Below are 17,714 nucleotides of genomic sequence, written 5' to 3'. Positions count from 1 at the left end.
TCTGCTCCATGTGGTATTAGCTGGGGTAGCTCAGAAGCTGGGGCTGGAGTCATCTGAAGGCTCATTCACCCATGTCTGGAGGTTGAGACTGGCTTTCAGCCAGAACCCCTGCGTGTGCTCTGGGCTTCCTTACAGCATGGTGGCTGGGTTCCAAGGGCAAGTTCTGAGAAAGAGAGCCTGGTGGAAACCTATCACTTTTGATGACCTAGCCCTGGAAGTCACATTGTGTCACTTCTGCAGTTATCTTCAACAAGGCAGCCAGAAAGTTTCCTCCGGGTTGAAGAGAAAGATAATAGACTCCTCCCTTTGATGGGAGGAATGCGTGAAGCCAGAACGATCGTCCTGCCATTTTCTGAAGATATATCTGCCACAAGGGGCTTTGTTGTAAGGGGAGCAAAATTTAGGACAATAGCTGGGCGGGGGATGTGGGCAGGTCAGTTTACCCAGTAGGCACAGTGCCTAGGGCCCAATATTTTAAATTTCTTTTAAAACCAAAATAAAGGCCAAGCGTGGTGGCTCATGCCTATAATCCCAGCAGTTGGGAGGCCAAGGCAAGAGGATCACTTGAACCCAGGAGTTCAAGACTGGGAAACATAGTGAGACCTTGTCTCTACTAAATATCAAAAAATTAACCAAGCATGGTGGCGCACAACTGTAGTCCTAGATACTCAGGAGGCCGAGGCGGGAGGATTGCTTGAGCCCAGGAGGTCGAGGCTATAGCGAGCCCTGATAGCACCAGTGCACTCCAGCCTGGGCAACAGAGACCCTGTCTCAGGATAAATAAATTAGTTAATTAAAATAAAATCGGAGCCGGGAGCGGTGGCTCATGCCTGTAATCCCAGTATTTTGGGAGGCCAAAGTGGATGGATCACTTGAGGTCAGGAGTTCAAGACCAGCCTGACCAACATGCTAAAACCGTGTCTCTACTAAAAATAGAAAATTAGCCAGGCGTGGTGGTGTATGCCTGTAATCCCAGCTACTTGGGAGGCTGAGGCAGGAGAATCACTTGAACCCGGTGGGGCAGAGGTTGCAGTGAGCTGAGATCGTGCCATTGCACTCCAGCCTGGGTGACAGAGCGAGACTTCGTCTCAAAATAATAATAAAAATAAAATCATAATTTAAAAGAAACACCCAATCTAGATTATGTTCTTTTTATACCAGTGATAATTATTAATATTTACTTATTTAATATTTTTTCAATATTTGTATTATGACCCATGAAGGCAAAAATGTGTGGGGCCCGTGAATGTCATAATGTAGCCCTGAATGTGGGGTCAAGGAAGGATTTTTGTCTTGTTTTAATAAAGGCAATATTACAGCACATCTGAATGCTGACGGGAATGATCCATTAGAGAGGGATGAGTGGAGGCTGCAGAAGAGAAAGGGAGTAACTGCGGGAATGAAGCTTTTGAGTAGGTAAAGAGACATGTGATCTAGGAAACAAGTGGCGGTGTTGACGGGGACAAGGGGAAGGGCACGCTGCTTCCACTGAGACCGGAAGGGGGCAGAGGACATGGGCACAGATACAGAGAAGTTGGTAAACACTGGTGGGAAGATGAGTCACTGCCTCATCTATCTCTGTGAAGTGTGCGACAGTGTGGGAGTGAGTGGAAGGTTTGAGGGCAGGAAGCGCTGTGGAATAGTCATCTCAGAGAGGGGGAGAGGGAATTCGGCAGGAAGAGTATGTAGTACCATTGTCTGGCATGATCTGAAGTGCATACAGCCAGCATGATTTATGATGTCCTCCAATGATGTCCAGGCTCCCCACTGTAGGCGAAGCGTACTGCATAGTTAGCGGACAGCCTTAACCAGGGCCAGGCCAAGTGAGGCGTTAGGAGGAGAGAGGGGCACAAAAGTCAAAATGGAGAGAATGCTGGGCCATGGAATGAAGATGAGGAGAGTGAGGAGATGAGCAAGATGACAGATGTTAAACACAGATCAGCAGGTTGGAAGTCACAATGAGATTAGTGAATTATTGGAGTGAAGGTATTACAGTAACAGATGGAAGGGGTGGGGTGGTGATAAGAGACGGCAGCGTTTGAATGTTTCAGAGGTAGTAGAGATTGGTGACAGCAAGGCCTAGGGTGGTGATCCTCAAACTTCAGTACGCATTGGAAGCACCTGGAGGGCTTGTTAAAACACAGACTCCTGGCCCCAGCCCACAGTTCCTGATTCAGTAGGTCTGAGGTGGGGCCTGAGACTCTGCATTTCTAACAAGCTCCCAGATGCTGCACTTGTGGCTCAAGGGACCACAAGTGAATGGAATTACTAGGTAAGATGGAAGAAAAGCTCTTTGGAACTAAAGAGATCAAGGACCAGGCCAGGCGTGGTGGCTTACGCATGTGGGACCATGCCAGGTTGCCAGCAATTAGAGACTAAGAGGGCAGTGTGACCCCCATACATCTCATTGGGGCCGGGCGCAGTGGCTCATGCCTGTAATTCCAGCACTTTGGGAGGCCAAGACAAGCAGATCCTCTGAGGTCAGGAGTTCGAAACCAGCCTGGTCAACATGGTGAAACCCCATCTCTACTAAAAATAGAAAAATTGGTCGGGCATGGTGGCAGGCACCTGTAATCCCAGTTACTAGGGAGCCTGAGGCAGGAGAATCACTTGAACTCAGGAGGCGGAGTTCGCAGTGAGCCGAGATCGCACCACTGCACTCCAGCCTGGGTGAAAAGAGCAAAAACTCTGTTTCAAAAAAAAAAAAAAAGAGATCAAGGACCTTTGAGGCCAGTGTGTGGGATTGGCTGTTTATCCACTTGGAGTTCAAAGTCACTGAAATGACTGACATGATGCTTTGAGACAAGCAGGGAAGTCACCAGTGAATGACGGCAATGAGGAGAAGTAAATAGTGGCAAGGAGTCAGATGTGGCTTCAAAGGGACTGGCCTTTTTTAGGGAGAAAAAAATAAAAGGCCATTTGGAGGCAAGAGTTAGAAGTGAGGAGACACTAGCCCTGTTTTCTAGACCTTGAGGTGTGTGGGGGAGAAAAACCCACCACCACTTGAAAGGATGACAGAAGAAATCACATTTCTCCTTCAGGAATAGCAAGAAAGTTAAAAGAGCTTTCAGAGCTCAGTGATGTCTGGAGGCAGAGAACAGTGAGAGAGGAGGTCAGGCCTGGAGATGTGCAAAACAATTCAGGCTGAACACCCAGTGAGAGATGGGTCGGTTAAGGACAGATTCGCTGGAACTGCTGCCTCTGAAGTCTTCTAGAAAAATGAGTGTCACTGGGCGTGGTGGCTCATGCCTATAATCACAGCACTTTGGGAGACCAAGGCAGGTGGATCACTTGAGGTCAGGAGTTTGAAACCAGCCTGGCCAACATGATGAAACCCCGTCTCTACTAAAAATACAAAAATTAGCTGGCTGCTGGGTGCATCAAACCAACATGGCACATGTATACCTATGTAACAAACCTGTATGTTGTGCACATGTACCCTAGGACTTAAAGTATAATAAAAAACAAAAGAAAAGAAAAAAGAAGAAAAAATAGCTGGGTGTTGTGGTGTGCACCGGTAATCCCAGCTGCTCGGGAGAGTGAGGCATGAGAATCACTTGAACCCAGAGGCGGAAGTTGCAGTGAGCCGAGATCGCACCACTGTACTCCAGCCTGGGCGACACAGCAAGACCCTGTCTCAAAAAATAGAAATTAAAAAAAAAAAAGGAAAGAAAAAGAAAAATGTGTGTCCCAGGTCTTTTGATTTCTTGGAGGTGTCATTTTTATGTTACATTAAAATAAGCATGTATATGTAATTTTTCAAAAGCAAATTTTACATGACCTATAAAGTAAAAGTAAGAGCCTTCAAAGATATTTTAGGCCATGCTCCCAGATCCTTCTCACATGTTAGTATTTTGGAGGAAATGTGAAAAAGGCACTACCCCTAGGTCTTGTGTGAAGGGTTGGAGGGAGGCATTTGTAGTTTAAATCAGAAAGTGAAAAGCTCCCAAGATCAAAGGTGTAATCTGGAAAGGAGCGTCAGGGACTGAGTTAGCCTGGGAAGAGAGTTGCTCACCTAGAGCCCTTCCCATCATAGATTCTGCCTCTTTTCACTAGACCATCTGGGGGGCGAGTCCCAGATCACCAGCGGATTCTGTGTTATGGCCTAGGACTTGATCTCACTTCCTCTCTGGACTTGAGTCTCCTGTCTCCAAGGTGGGCCTCCCTGGAGCAATGTGGGGCCCAGCTAAAGAGAGAGGGAGTGAGTGAGATGGGAGGATCCCAGACTGGCACCCCGACTCTTTCTTCACTCTGCGTCTCTGCTTACCTCTCAGTTTCTTCCCCTTCTACCTCTTCAGAGTCTATCGGGGCCAGCTTGGCCACTTTGTTGACAAGTCTAAGGGAAGGGGTGAGGCTGGAGGAGTTTAGGCTGGAGGTCAGAACTTCCCGGGGAATCTCCCATTTTTTTTTTTTTTTGTAAGACAGTCTTACTCTGTCCCCCATGCTGGAGTGCAGTGGCGCGATCTCAGCTCACTGCAACCTCCACCTCCCGGGTTCAAGCGATTCTCCTGCCTCAGCCTCCTGAATAGCTGGGATTACAGGTGCCCACCACCATGCCCAGATCATTTTTTGTATTTTTAGTAGAGACAGGATTTCACCATGCTGGCCAGGCTGGTCTCAAACTCCTGACCTTGTGATCCACCCACCTCAGCCTCCCAAAGTGCTGGGATTACAGTCATGAGCCACCGCACCCGGCCGCCTGGGGAATCTTCTAATAGTCTTAGGGCAGCTTAGCTGGCCTGGACCCACCTCCCTTGCCACCTGCCCCCTGCACTGACCGATCATGTTCAGTCACCCAGGAGATGATGGAGAGGCTGATCAGGCCTCCTGGAAAGGGAGGAAGAGGGCCCTAGTTGGAGAGATCCATCAGCAGAAGCCAGGGAGGAGACACAGACCCTTGCTCCCTGACGCTCCTCAGGGCCAGCATGGGGCAGGAGTTTAGCTGGGAGGAGGCGGAGGCAGCTGGCGAGATAGATGTGGCGGAGCTCCAGGAGTGGTATAAGAAGTTCGTGATGGAGTGCCCCAGCGGCACACTCTTTATGCATGAGTTTAAGCGCTTCTTCAAGGTCACAGACGATGAGGAGGCCTCCCAGTATGTAGAGGGCATGTTCCGAGCCTTCGACAAGAATGGGGTAAGGCACCCTGAAGGGAAGGATCGGTGGCCAGTCCACCTGGCGCCTTCCTCCACGAGTGTCCTCAGGGAGAGCTCCCATTTCCCCATTCCTCGGCTCTTTCTCTGCTCTTCTTTCCACTCCATCTCTCTTTACCTTTTCTGTCTCACTCACCAAACCCTTCTGTCTCTTCTCTTCCTTTTGTCCCTTTCCATCTTCTCTGTCTCTCCTTCCCTCCCTCCATCTCTTAGCTGTCGGCTGATGCTCCCTGTGTCCTCTTCTTGAGAGCTGAAGGACGACTGGCAGACAGTCCAGGTCCTCTCTTTGTGTATTTTTGACCAAGACTCTGCAGCCCAATGACTGGGTTTTCGCATCTGCCAGAGCCCCTGTCACTCTAAACACTAGGAGCAAAAGAGATGTTCCAAATGAGACAAGGTATCTTAGCATGGGCTATGAGCTCCCTCTTGTTGGGTTTCTTCAAACAGACTGGTCAGATCCTCCCTGTCAAGAATGCTGGAGGAGGCTCCTGCATGTATTGGGAGACTGGGTGGATGACTGCAAAAGCCCCTTTCAGCTCTTCAAGTCTTGGAAGGTTTCATTAAATCATTCAGACTAGAGTTTCTCTAAGCCCACAATGTCACTAGCAGCTAAGAAGATAACACATCTTGTAAATGCGCCAGGGGATTGAATTTTAAATTTCAATTCAGTCAAAAACCCCTTGATTATTTAAGGTTATCCAGTTCAGTGCCCTGGCAATCCTGCAAACTACTGGATTTGCCTCAAATACTAATTTAATCTGACGAAAGCATCAGTTCTCCACTCCTCAGTGCGTGGAGGACTTAGCTTTCTAAACTGAATCACTGGGAATGCCACTTCAGGTCTCATCCTGTCGCTGGTACCAGTCAGTGCATATCCCCACAGTGCCTGTCCCGGGACAGGAGGGTGAAGTCAGCATCTTCAATTCAACAGAACCTTCTCAGAGATGAACCCCATCGACCACCCCACAGGGCACAGAGCCAGTTTCGGACTTCTCAGCACTTCTCCTCTCTTAGGTCTCCTCTGAGTCAGCAGCAACCCTGGGTGGGAGGGGCAGACTTTTGTTATTCCAAATTAAATGATGAGAAAGCTGGGCAAAAGGGAATGAATCGATTTGCCCAAGGTCTTAAGTGCTCCTGCCTAGAAGGCAGGTTTTTTAAAGAGAGAATATGACTTTTTAAAATAATTGATGATTTTTTTAAAATGTCATAAGAAAAGTAAACAAATATATCAGGTCATAAATAATAAGACTCATTTAAGTCCATCAATCTTCCCCAGATTCATCTAAAAATCAATACAATCATGATTCAAGATCCAAAAGGGCTGATGAAGCCCCTAGGCATATAGTTGTACTCCTTATACCTCATCTCTTCTTATAAATCAGCATATCATGTTCATCAATGTTTTTTCCTTTTTGAATAACTTTTTAATTTTGTTAAGATTCTAAATTTACAGAAGAGTTATAAGAATGATACAAGTAACTCACGTGCAATTTATCCAAATTTCGCGTTATTTACATTTTATATCATTTACTTTATCATTCTACCTCTGTATACATACATATGTATAATGTATTCTATAAGTATATATACATATACATGATACATAATTTATACATATACATAATATATACATATACTTTTTTTTAAGAGAAAGCTATAGATATCATGCCCGTTTATCCCTAAGTATCACAGTGTGTATTTTCTTTTTCTTTTTTGTTTTCGAGACAGGGTCTCGCTCTGTCACCCAGTGGCATGATTTCAGCTCTTTGCAGCCTCTGATTTCCCAGGCTCAAGGGATCCTCCCACCTCAACCTCTCAAGTAGCTGGGATTACAGGTGTGCACCACCATGCCTGTTAATTTTTGTATTATTTATTTATTTATGTTGGTAGAGATGGAGTCTCGCCATGTTGCCCAGGCTGGAGTGCAGTGGCACAATCTCAGGTCACTGCAATCTCCACCTCCTGAGTTCAAGCAATTCTCATGACTCATCCTCCGGAGTAGCTAGGATTACAGGTGTGCACCCCCATGCCTGGCTAATTTTTGTATTTTTAGTAGAAACGGGGTTTCACCATGTTGACCAGGCTGGTGTCGAACTCCTGACCTGAAGTGATCCGCCCATCTCGGCCTCCCAGAGTGCTGGAATTACAGGCATGAGCCACTGCACCCGGCCAGCTTTCTTTCTTTTTTCCTTTTTCTTTTCTTTTCTTTTCTCTTTTTTTTGGGGGTGGGGGTGGGGGGGATGGAGTCTGGCTCTGTTGCCCTGGCTGTAGTGCAGTGGTGTGATCTTGTCTCACTGCAACCTCCACCTCCCAGGTTCAAGCGATTCTCCTGCCTCAGCCTCCCCAGTAGCTGGGACTATAGGCGAGCACCACCACGCCCAGCTAATTTTTGTATTTTTAGTAGAGACAGGGTTTCACCATGTTGGCCATGATTGTCTCCATCTCTTGACTTCATGATCCGCCCGCCTCGGTCTCCCAAAGTGTTGAGATTACAGGCATGAGCCACCATGCCTGGCCTTCCTTTTTCTTTTTTTTTTTTTTTTTTTGTATGATCATACATTGCATTTACTTGTATCTCCTTAGCCTTCTTTAACTTGGAACCTTTAATCTCCGCTTTTCTTTTTTATTTGACTGTGACATTTTTGAAGACTGCAGCTGAATTATGTTGTGGGACACCCCACAACTGGCATTTGTCTAAATTGGTAGAATTGCCACTGATGTAATGTTGTGTCCTCGGTGCATCATACTATCGGGTACAAGACGTCAGTTTGTCCCATCACTGGCGTAGTTAACTTTGATCACTTGGTTAAGGTGGTATCTGCCATGTTTCAACATTGTAAAGTTACTATTTTTTTCTTTGTAATTAATAAGCAACATGTAAGGATATATCTTGAGACTAAGTAAATATCCTATTGTTCAGTCAAATTTTCTACTGTCTTTGGCATCTGTTGATAATTTTCTAACGCCATCACCCCTTCTCTATTTATTAGTTGGCATTCCACTATAAGGAAGAGCCTCCCTAGAAAGTGTTTTTCAGTTCCTGTCTCAGGGACTGAGCCTTCTTTCCCACTTAGTCTTTGTCTCCAAACCTACACCTGACTCCATTCCCCCTTATATCAAGGAGTGTCATTTCAGAACAATCGGTCTGAGATTTCTAAAGCAAATCAAATCAAAAGAGTTTATAGATCTGGTTCACACGTGAAAATCTGAGGTGATGGAAACCGGTTTGGTGGAGACAAAGAGGTAGGAACACCTCGTCTCTGCCACTCTCCCTTGCAACTCTGGTGGTTGCTCTATGACCGCCTGGAATGGAAGAAAGGAGAGGGTGAAGATCAAATGTCATTTAGGATTCTTATATAACACGCATTGAAGTTAGGGCTGGTGCACAAATATGGCCAATTCAAAGAGAAACAGGGCAGATAATCCCACAGAGCCGGTGACACGCCCATCCTATTCCTGAGTAGACGGAGCCATTTCCATCACTCTCAGGCCTCTGTGGGTAATTGGAGCTGACAAGGTCCCATGCATAGCAGATGAGATTAGTCCCAGCTGGACGTTTCCCAGAAATGGTCCTGGGGTTTCCAGTAACCTCTCAGATGAGATCACTTGTCTAGAGATCACTCTGGAATATGTCTCATATAAGGCAAGGAGTCATGGAAACTGAATCATGTTGAGAGAGGATGTTGTAGGAACAGAAGCTTCTGGACAAAGAATGAGGAAGACTCTGGAGATCTAGAGAGTGGGGATTTGTGAGTGGTTTCAGGTTTTGTTTTTGTTTTTCTTTTCTTGGCACCCCCAAGCACTAGGCTCATTTGCGGGACAGAAATAGATCTTAAGTGGAGACTGCAAGTTTTTCCGACTTGATGCACTGGAGGAGATGCATGCCTGGAAAAGTTCTGCCACTTGCTGGCGGGGTGGCCTGGGAACCTCTGGGTCTCAGGCTCCTCATCCATAAAATGGGGATAATAACTCATTCTCATTAAATAAGAAACACAAGATTGATTTGTGGTAATAAGCTTAATAAATAACAACTACTCTAGAAAATAACCTTTTAAAGAACTGACAACCACTGCTAAGTGTCTACCCTAAAAAAAAATACCAGAGATGTAAGAAAAGATATACGTGCAAAAAAAAAGTTCATTGTGTAATGGAAAATATTAGAAATATGTTCAACAAAGGGAATGTTCAGTACCCCCTCCCCACCAAAAAAAAATGGAAGTTGACATTTTAAATAATTTTTAAAGACATAAGAAAATGTTACATGAAAATGAAGGAAACAAAATTATAAATATAATCTGACCTCAATTAGGTAACTATATGATGAGGAGTATGGAGACCATATATTTATAGGAATTATATAAAAGATATGAATAGAACACTTCAGGTACTCAGGTAAGCTCGTTTTGTTTTCTTAGTTTTTCCTTAGGCTTCTTGCTGTTTCCCTCGTTTTCTGCCATTTTCTCCTGTTGCTCAAACTTTGTTCACCCAGGCACCCCTTGATCTGGGGCTGGGGCTCCTGAGTGGCCTGACCCAGTGGGACAGAAGTGCTCTGCTCTGGGCCATCAGTGTCATTTCTGATAACAAAGTCATGTGAATGACAGGCACTCCTGGGGGATCTGATGGCTCAGATTTTTGATTTGGAGAATGGAGTTCCCAACCCTGGAATAAGTGAGCACCTGTAAGTGAGACACTAGCACAGCTAACCTACTGCAGCCACCAACAGCGGCGGCGGCAGCAGCCTGTCACCCCAAACACATCTGGAGAAGAAAGCAAGAATATATCCTCTTTCTTATTTACTGTTTTAGAAATCATTATTGCTGCCGCATTTCTGTTACAAGAAGGTTCTGTTGCTTCCTGGTGAGAGTCACCTTAGAAGTAGACTGTGCCTCTCCCCCTTACTCTGCCCAATTAGCACCTGAGCTCTGCGTTCTCCCAGCCTTCCTGGGTGGGCTGGAGGCACAGGCCTGTTGTTCAGTGTAATGTCCACAGGGACCTAGAAGTGGGTAGGGCTGGAGCCACTCCTGTCCACCTCTCTCTCTGACTTGGGGTGAATGAGAATGCAGAGGAAAATTTCAACATGGGCTCTGCTTTCTAACTCCTTCAAAACTGTCTTAGTCCCAAATTCAGATCAAGCCCATCATTGACTCATTAATTCATGAATATCTATTGGCTTCCAACTCTGGCCATAAGTGGCACTGTGCTAGGCATGGAGGAGAAACCCAAGCAATGTCAACCCCTCTCTTTTCCCCAGGAGCATATAACATGGTTGGAGAACAAGACAAATCTAGGAAACAGTTAAGTGACAATGCCAGAGAAAGTCCCAAGCTGTGTAGAATAGACCGTAGATGCTGTGGATGTTAGAATGAGGAGGGAGAGAGCACTATGGCTGAAGAGGTCAGAGGCTGAAGGCTTCCTGGAGGAGGGGACCCTTGAGCTCAGCCTTGAAGGATGGGTAAGCTTGGGTGATCATAGAAAATGAGAAGAGAGAATGTTCTCTAGGCTGGGTGTGGTGGCTCATGCCTGTAATCCAAACACTTTGGGAGGCCAAGAAGGGAGGATCACTTGAGCCCAAGAGTTTGAGACCAGCCTGGGTAACTTAGTGAGACCCTGTTTCTAAAAATAAATAGACAGATGATAGATAGTCAGATAGATAGATGATAGATAGATAGATAGATAGATAGATAGATAGATAGATATGGGTAGATGATAGATAGATAGATAGATAGATAGATAGATAGATAGATAGATAGACAGATAGATAGATAGAATGTTCTCTACCCCAAGGGTGGAGAAAGGCTTGAGCAAAGATGCAGAGGCCACATGGATTAAAAGGAGGAGGAGAAGCCCTGTGTTTGCAGGGATGAATGGCCTATGCTCTGGGGAGTGGGCTGTGCCCTCAGCAGCATCCACATCTAATGCAGGACAACACCATCGACTTCCTGGAGTACGTGGCAGCTCTGAATCTCGTGCTGAGGGGCACCCTGGAGCACAAGCTGAAGTGGACCTTCAAGATCTATGATAAGGACGGCAATGGCTGCATCGACCGCCTGGAGCTACTCAACATTGTGGAGGTTAGTGTCTCTGCCCATGGGCCAGCAACCTGGGCACTTGAGCACTGCTGGAGCTCTGAGGGTTGGCCACAAGTGGCCAGCGGGGACTGAAGAAGAGGCCTTGAAATCATTCTGAGTGTGTTTCCTGTGTTCTTATTGTGAGTGTGTAATTTCTAGTGGAATTAAGCTAGAAATCAATCAAAAAAAGATTATTAGAAAATCCCCATCTGTTTGGAAATTAGGCAGTAGACTTCCACATACTCCGTGGATCACACACACCCACACACACACACACACACACACACACACGACAAGTATCTTAAATTGAAAAATAATGCAAGCATCACATACTACAACTTGTGGAATGCAGCTAAAGCTGAACCTGCAGAAAAATTTATAGATTTAAAATGTACATATTAGAAAATAAGACTTAAAATGCATATATTTTGGAAATAGAGGCTGGGTGCAGTGGCTCATTCCTGTAATCCCAGCACTTTGGGAGGCTGAGGTGGGAGGATTGCTTGAGCCCAGGTGTTCAAGAACAACCTGGAAAACAAAGCGAGACCCCATCTCTACAAAAAAATTAAAAATTAGCCAGGCTTGGAGGTACATGCCGGTAGTCCTAGCTACTTGGGAGACTGAGGTGGGAGGATTGCTTGAGCCAGGAGTTGGAGGCTGCAGTAAGCTATGATCATGCCACTGCGTTCCAGCTGGGGCAACAAAGTAAGACCCTGTCTCAAAAAAAAAAAAAAAAAGAAAGAAAAGAAAAGATATCTTAGGAAATAATTAGAAAATGCATACTATATTAGAAAATAAGACTTTATATATTAGAAAATCAATGATCTAAGAAGCCATCTCAGGAAATTAGAAAAAAGGAAGAGTAAATTAAGGCCAGGCGCAGGGACTGACACATGTAACCCCAGCACTTTGGGAGGCTGAGGTGAGTGGATCACTTGAGCCCAGGAGTTCAAGACCAGCCTGGGCAACATAGTAAGACCCCATCTCTACAAAAAATACAAAAAAATTAGCTGGGCATGGTGATATGCACCTGTGGTCCCATCTACTCCAAAGGCTGAGGTGGAAGGATTGCCTGAGCCTGGAAGGTTGAGGCTGCAATGAGCTGTGATTGTGCCAGTGCACTCCACCCTGAGCAACAGAGTGAAACCCTGTCTAAAAAAAAAAAAAAAAGTAAAATAAACCCTTGGCCGGGCACGGTGGCTCACGTCTGTAATCCCAGCAGTTTGGGAGGCTGAGGCGGGAAGATCACGAGGTCAGGAGATCGAGACCATTCTGGCTAACACGGTGAAACCCTGTCTCTACTAAAAATACAAAAAATTAGCTGGGTGTGGTGGCGGGCGCCTATGGTCCCAGCTACTTGGAAGGCTGAGGCAGGAGAATTGCCTGAACCCGGGAGGCGGAGCTTGCAGTGAGCTGAGATCGCGCCACTGCACTCCAGCCTGGTGACAGAGCAAGACTCCGTCTCAAAAAAGTAAAATAAAATAAATCGAAAGATAGTAGAAGAAAGAAAATAAACAGCAGAAATCAATAAAATAGAAAACACAAATGCATGAGAAAAAGTCAAGAATATCAGAAGTTATTTCTTTTAAAAGACTAACAATCATTCTCTATTAGCAAGAATGATTAAGGAAGAAAAGAAGTGCCTAGTACATCCCAGACTCTGGCGTGTTCCCTGGGTTAGCCAGACCCGCGCTATGAGCCAGGCATCGTTAGCCCTATTTCACAGAGCAAGAAGCTGCTGAGATTCTGTAATCGGCCCAAATTAGTCTACCTAGGAAGTGCTGGGGCTGGATTTAACCCCTCAGTCTCCCAAGACACGTCGATGAGGCCTGTTTTGTCCTGGGCACTGGGCTGAGCAGTGAGGCCATAGAGGTGCATAAGACACAGCTTCTGTCCTCAGGGAATGCCAGCCTGGGAGCTAAGGAGAACCATCATATGTGTCCATCTCTTCCGCATTTATATGGTGCTTGCTTTCTTTCTTTCTTTCTTTTTTTTTTTTGAGACAGAGTCTCACTTTGTTGCCCAAGCTGGAGTTCAGTGGCGCAATCTCGGCTCACTGCAACTTCTACCTCCCAGGTTCAAGCGATTTTCCTGCCTCAGCCTCCTGAGTAGCTGGGATTACAGGCGCCCGCCACCTTGCCCAGCTAATTTTTGTATTTTTAGTAGAGACAGGATTTCACCATGTTGGCCAGGCTGGTCTTGAACTCCTGACCTCAAATGATCCACCCACCTCGGCCTCCCAAAGTGCTGGGGTTACAGGCATGAGCCACAGCTCCCAGACTACATGATGCTTTCACAAACGTAGTCTCACTGGGAGAGGAAACAGGGCAAAGGAGAAACCTGGGTTTTTCCTTCCAGTCCATGAGGAGGGAACATGTGTATCCCCATCATTCTGTTTTACACATATACAGGCACACATATATAGATACACTGAATTTTCTTTTCTGCATCTCTATTTCTTCCTGTGTAGAATGCGATTTAGACTGTCATGGTGACTTAAACCTCCCTCATTAGAGGTTTTGGATTTGGGCTTTGCAGCTCACAGTGGAAAGGCAAATGGTGTTGGGGTCAGGTGGGGTGTGAGGCCAGGAACTCAGCTGGAATTAGGCCAGTGGGATTCTGAGAGCACCGCCTTAGGACAGGTCAGTTTTGATCTGGATCTGGATTATGTGATCCTAAGATGCACAGCCTGGGAAGCCAGCACTGGGGAAGTGGTGCTGAGGGATGTGGGTCACTGGGGTGAGGGTGGAGCTTTCAGGGTCTCCCGTCAATGCAGCTGAGTTTTCTTGGGCAGGGAATTTACCAGCTGAAGAAAGCCTGCCGGCGAGAGCTACAAACTGAGCAAGGCCAGCTGCTCACGCCCGAGGAGGTCGTGGACAGGATCTTCCTCCTGGTGGATGAGAATGGAGATGGTAAGAGGGGCAGAGATGGGGGGGAGTGCTGTCCACTCTGCATCATCGCCACTTTCTGGCTGCAAGTCCTTGGGCAAGGCCCTCCACCTTCCAACCCTGGGGTCCTCATCTGTGAGAAGGCTGTGGAGAAGATGACATGCACTAACAAGGGGACTCATGAGCACGTGTTTGTAGGAGTGACTAAAAGTCCTACAGGAGTTGCTGATGGAGGCCAGGCACGCAGAATAGAAAGAATAGGAACTTTGGAGTCAGGCAGGGAGTGACATATTGAGCCTCTCATCCTGGTCTCAATTCCCTCATCTGGAAAATGGGGATAATAATAGTGGTTGAGAGGAATGAATAGGATAATGTGTTTAAGAGCAGGCATAGGGTAGACCTCCATTCAGGCTGCTTGGGCTGTCCTCCCTGTAGCCCAATGCCCAGCCCCAGGGCTGTGTGGGGAGAGAGCTGGCTTGGAATACACACACGAGCCCTCCAGATCTCTCAGCTCCACCCAGCTTTTCCATGGTACCATGCGCAAAAGTAAAACTTCAATTCATCAGCAAAGAAAGCCCCTTAAAGGTGGCAGGAGACTCCTGGAGATTCAGACACCTGACAAGCCGCAAGCTTGGGGTCTGAGACCGCAGGATAGTTGTCATAAGATGTGTAGGCGCATCCTGGGAGCGAGGTCTGTCCTCCTACCCCCAGACCCAGGTCTCCCCTTCTTCTGCGTGACCACCTCTCTCCCCACTTGCTCAGGCCAGCTGTCTCTGAACGAGTTTGTTGAAGGTGCCCGTCGGGACAAGTGGGTGATGAAGATGCTACAGATGGACATGAATCCCAGCAGCTGGCTCGCTCAGCAGAGACGGAAAAGTGCCATGTTCTGAGGAGTCTGGGGCCCCTCCACGACTCCAGGCTCACCCAGGTTTCCAGGGTAGTAGAAGGGTCCCTGGCTCAGCCTGCTCATGCCCACTCTTACCCTGGTGTGGACTTCCTGGCACCCCTTGTGCACGGCTGAGTGGGGATGGGGAAGGGCTGCTGGGTTTGAAGTGGCCAACAGGGCATAGTCCATTTTGGAGGATTCCCTGGGATGGTGAAGGAAATTCGGTTACTTTTCCTGTTCAGCCGCTCCTGGGAGGACTATGCCTTGGCTGGGTGGTCGTGGGGCTCCCACAGTTTCTAGGTGTTCTCAGTTGGAAGCAAGAGCCAACTGAGGGGTGAGGGTCCCACAGACCAAATCAGAAATGAGAACACAAAGACTGGTAGGAGGCAGGGGTGGGAGGGTGTTGAGACTGAAGAAAAGGCAGGAGTTGCCGGGCGCGGTGGCTCACGCCTGTAATCCCAGCACTTTGGGAGGCCCAGGCGGGCGGATCACGGGGTCAGGAGATCGAGACCATCCTGCCTAACACAGTGAAACCCCATCTCTACTAAAAATACAAAAAATTAGCCGGGCAAGGTGGCGGGCGCCTGTAGTCCCAGCTACTCGGGAGGCTGAGGCAGGAGAATGGCGTGAACCCAAGGGGGCCGAGCCTGCAGTGAGCCAAGATCGCGCCACTGCACTCCAGCCTGGGCAACAGCGAGACTCCATCTCAAAAAAAAAAAAAAGAAAGAAAAGAAAAAGAAAAAGGCAGGAGTTTGGGGGGCAGGGGGCAGCAATAATTCTATAACTTCCAGGATGCTGAGGGGCGTTCATGGGGAAGACCCTGGCCTCCTCCTCCCCAAGGCATCCTCATCAGTGGTGTCAACAGGAAAAATGGTAGCAAATACGCTTCAGGCTGTGGTCTTTCTGCCTTTGAAAGGGTCGGCTCTACTTAAAGGGGCTGTTTCAGCTCTGCCTGGGTGCTGCTCCGGGACCCCCTGCTGCCAACCCACCACTCCCGCAACAATCCTCCCTTTCCATCCACATCCCCCAGTATGGACCTTCCGCAACTCCCAGCCATAAGCTGAATGTTTCTCTTTAAAGGATGGAGAAAACTTCTGTCTGTCTCTGGCAAGAATTGGGGGACTGTTGACTGGGGTTCTGGGCTGGGCTTTGCTTCTAACTGCTGCGTGACCCAAGACAGCCACTTCTCCTCCCTAACCTCGGTTATGTCTCGGTGGCACAGTGAGCAGGTCGGACTAGGCAAACAGTTTTGGATTATTGTGTTTTTAGATATGGAATTATTTTTTGTTATATAAACTCTTATGTGTAACCCCAATATAGAAACTAGATTAAAAGGGAGTCTCTCTGGTTGAAAGGGGAGCTGAGTACCCTCTGGAACAGGAGGCACCTCTGAAAAAAGCAAACTGAAAACCAGTGCCCTGGGTCACTGTTACTCCTATAAGACAGTTTAAAGTGAGACCTGGAAAAACATTTGCTTTACCTTGAATAGATAGGTTTTTATGTTGGTGTATAAGAAATAAAACTAACCTATTAAACCTGAGACTTTATAGGTGTGTTATTTCATGATATTCATATAAAATTTCCTTTAGACATCAATTTTAGGTAAAAAATAATTGATTAGAAAAATATTGGCCGGGCGCAGCAGCTCACACCTGCAATCCCAGGACTTTGGGAGGCTGAGGTGGGTGGATCGCCTAAGGTCAGGAGTTCAAGACCAGCCTGACCAACATGGTGAAACCCCGTCTCTACTAAAAATACAAAAAAAAAAAAAAATTAGCTGGGTGCGGTGGCAGGCGCCTGTAATCCCAGCTCCTCGGGAGGCAGAGGCAGGAAAATCACTTGAACCTGGGAGCTGGAGGTTGCAGTGAGCCGAAATCGCGCCATTGCACTCCAACCTGGGTAACAAGTATGAAATTTCATCAAAAAAAGAGAAAGAAGGAGAGAAAGAGAAGAAAGAGAGAGAGAGGAAGGAAGGAAGGAAGGAAGCCAGGAGGCCAGGTGCGGTGGCTCACGCCTATAATCCCAGCACTTTGGGAGGACAAGGCAGGCGGATCACCTGAGGTTGGGAGTTTGAGACCAGCCTGACCAACTTGGTGAAATCCCGTCTCTACTAAAGCTACAAAATGAGCCGGGTGTGGTGGCAGGCGCCTATAATCCCAGCTACTCGGGAGGCTGAGGCAGGAGAATCGCTTGAACCCGGGAGGCGGAGGTAGCAGTGAGCCAAGATCGTGCCATTGCACTCCAGCTTGGGCAACAAGAGTGAAACTCCATCTCCAAAAAAAAAAAAAAAAAAAACAACCTATATATATACACACATCCAGGTGGAACACAGATATGCCCCAAATCATAAAGAAGGTATGTGACTGACATCGAGGGATGTCCTAATTACATGCAGACACCTTCCCAACTCTGACTTTCAGGATTTCCCAACAGGCAGCCAGCCAAAGGAGCAGAAATGTCAACTCCCTTTTTCTTCCTGGCTGCGCACAGCACCAACCTCTACCTTCCCTCCATGTCTGTCACTCAGTCCCTGGCTGACTTCCTTGTCTGGGGAGGTCCAAGTGATGGACAGGACATGAGCAAAATGCACCCCCTCATCCGCCCAGTGGGGCACTCTCTGACTTGGTATTTTACTTATGTTTCCCCTAACTTTCTCCCTCCCACTCCTGAATGTATGTATGTATGTATGTATGTATATATTTATTTATTTATTTATTGGAGAC

General features: G+C 47.1%; 1 protein-coding gene across 1 annotated transcript; it reads left to right on the top strand.

The window, feature by feature from the left end:
• Nucleotides 1-16,531, top strand: GUCA1B (guanylate cyclase activator 1B). Its single transcript, XM_054557488.2, has 4 exons — nt 1-10,601; nt 11,071-11,220; nt 14,012-14,129; nt 14,868-16,531. The coding sequence occupies exons 1-4, from the start codon at nt 10,512-10,514 to the stop codon at nt 14,993-14,995; spliced, it is 486 nt and encodes a 161-aa protein (XP_054413463.1). The 5' UTR covers nt 1-10,511; the 3' UTR covers nt 14,996-16,531.
• The last annotated feature ends 1,183 nt before the right edge of the window (nt 16,532-17,714 follow it).

Source organism: Pongo abelii, chromosome 5 (assembly GCF_028885655.2).
Source record: "Pongo abelii isolate AG06213 chromosome 5, NHGRI_mPonAbe1-v2.0_pri, whole genome shotgun sequence".
Lineage (NCBI taxonomy): Eukaryota > Metazoa > Chordata > Mammalia > Primates > Hominidae > Pongo > Pongo abelii.
This window is presented reverse-complemented; position numbering and strand designations above follow the sequence as displayed.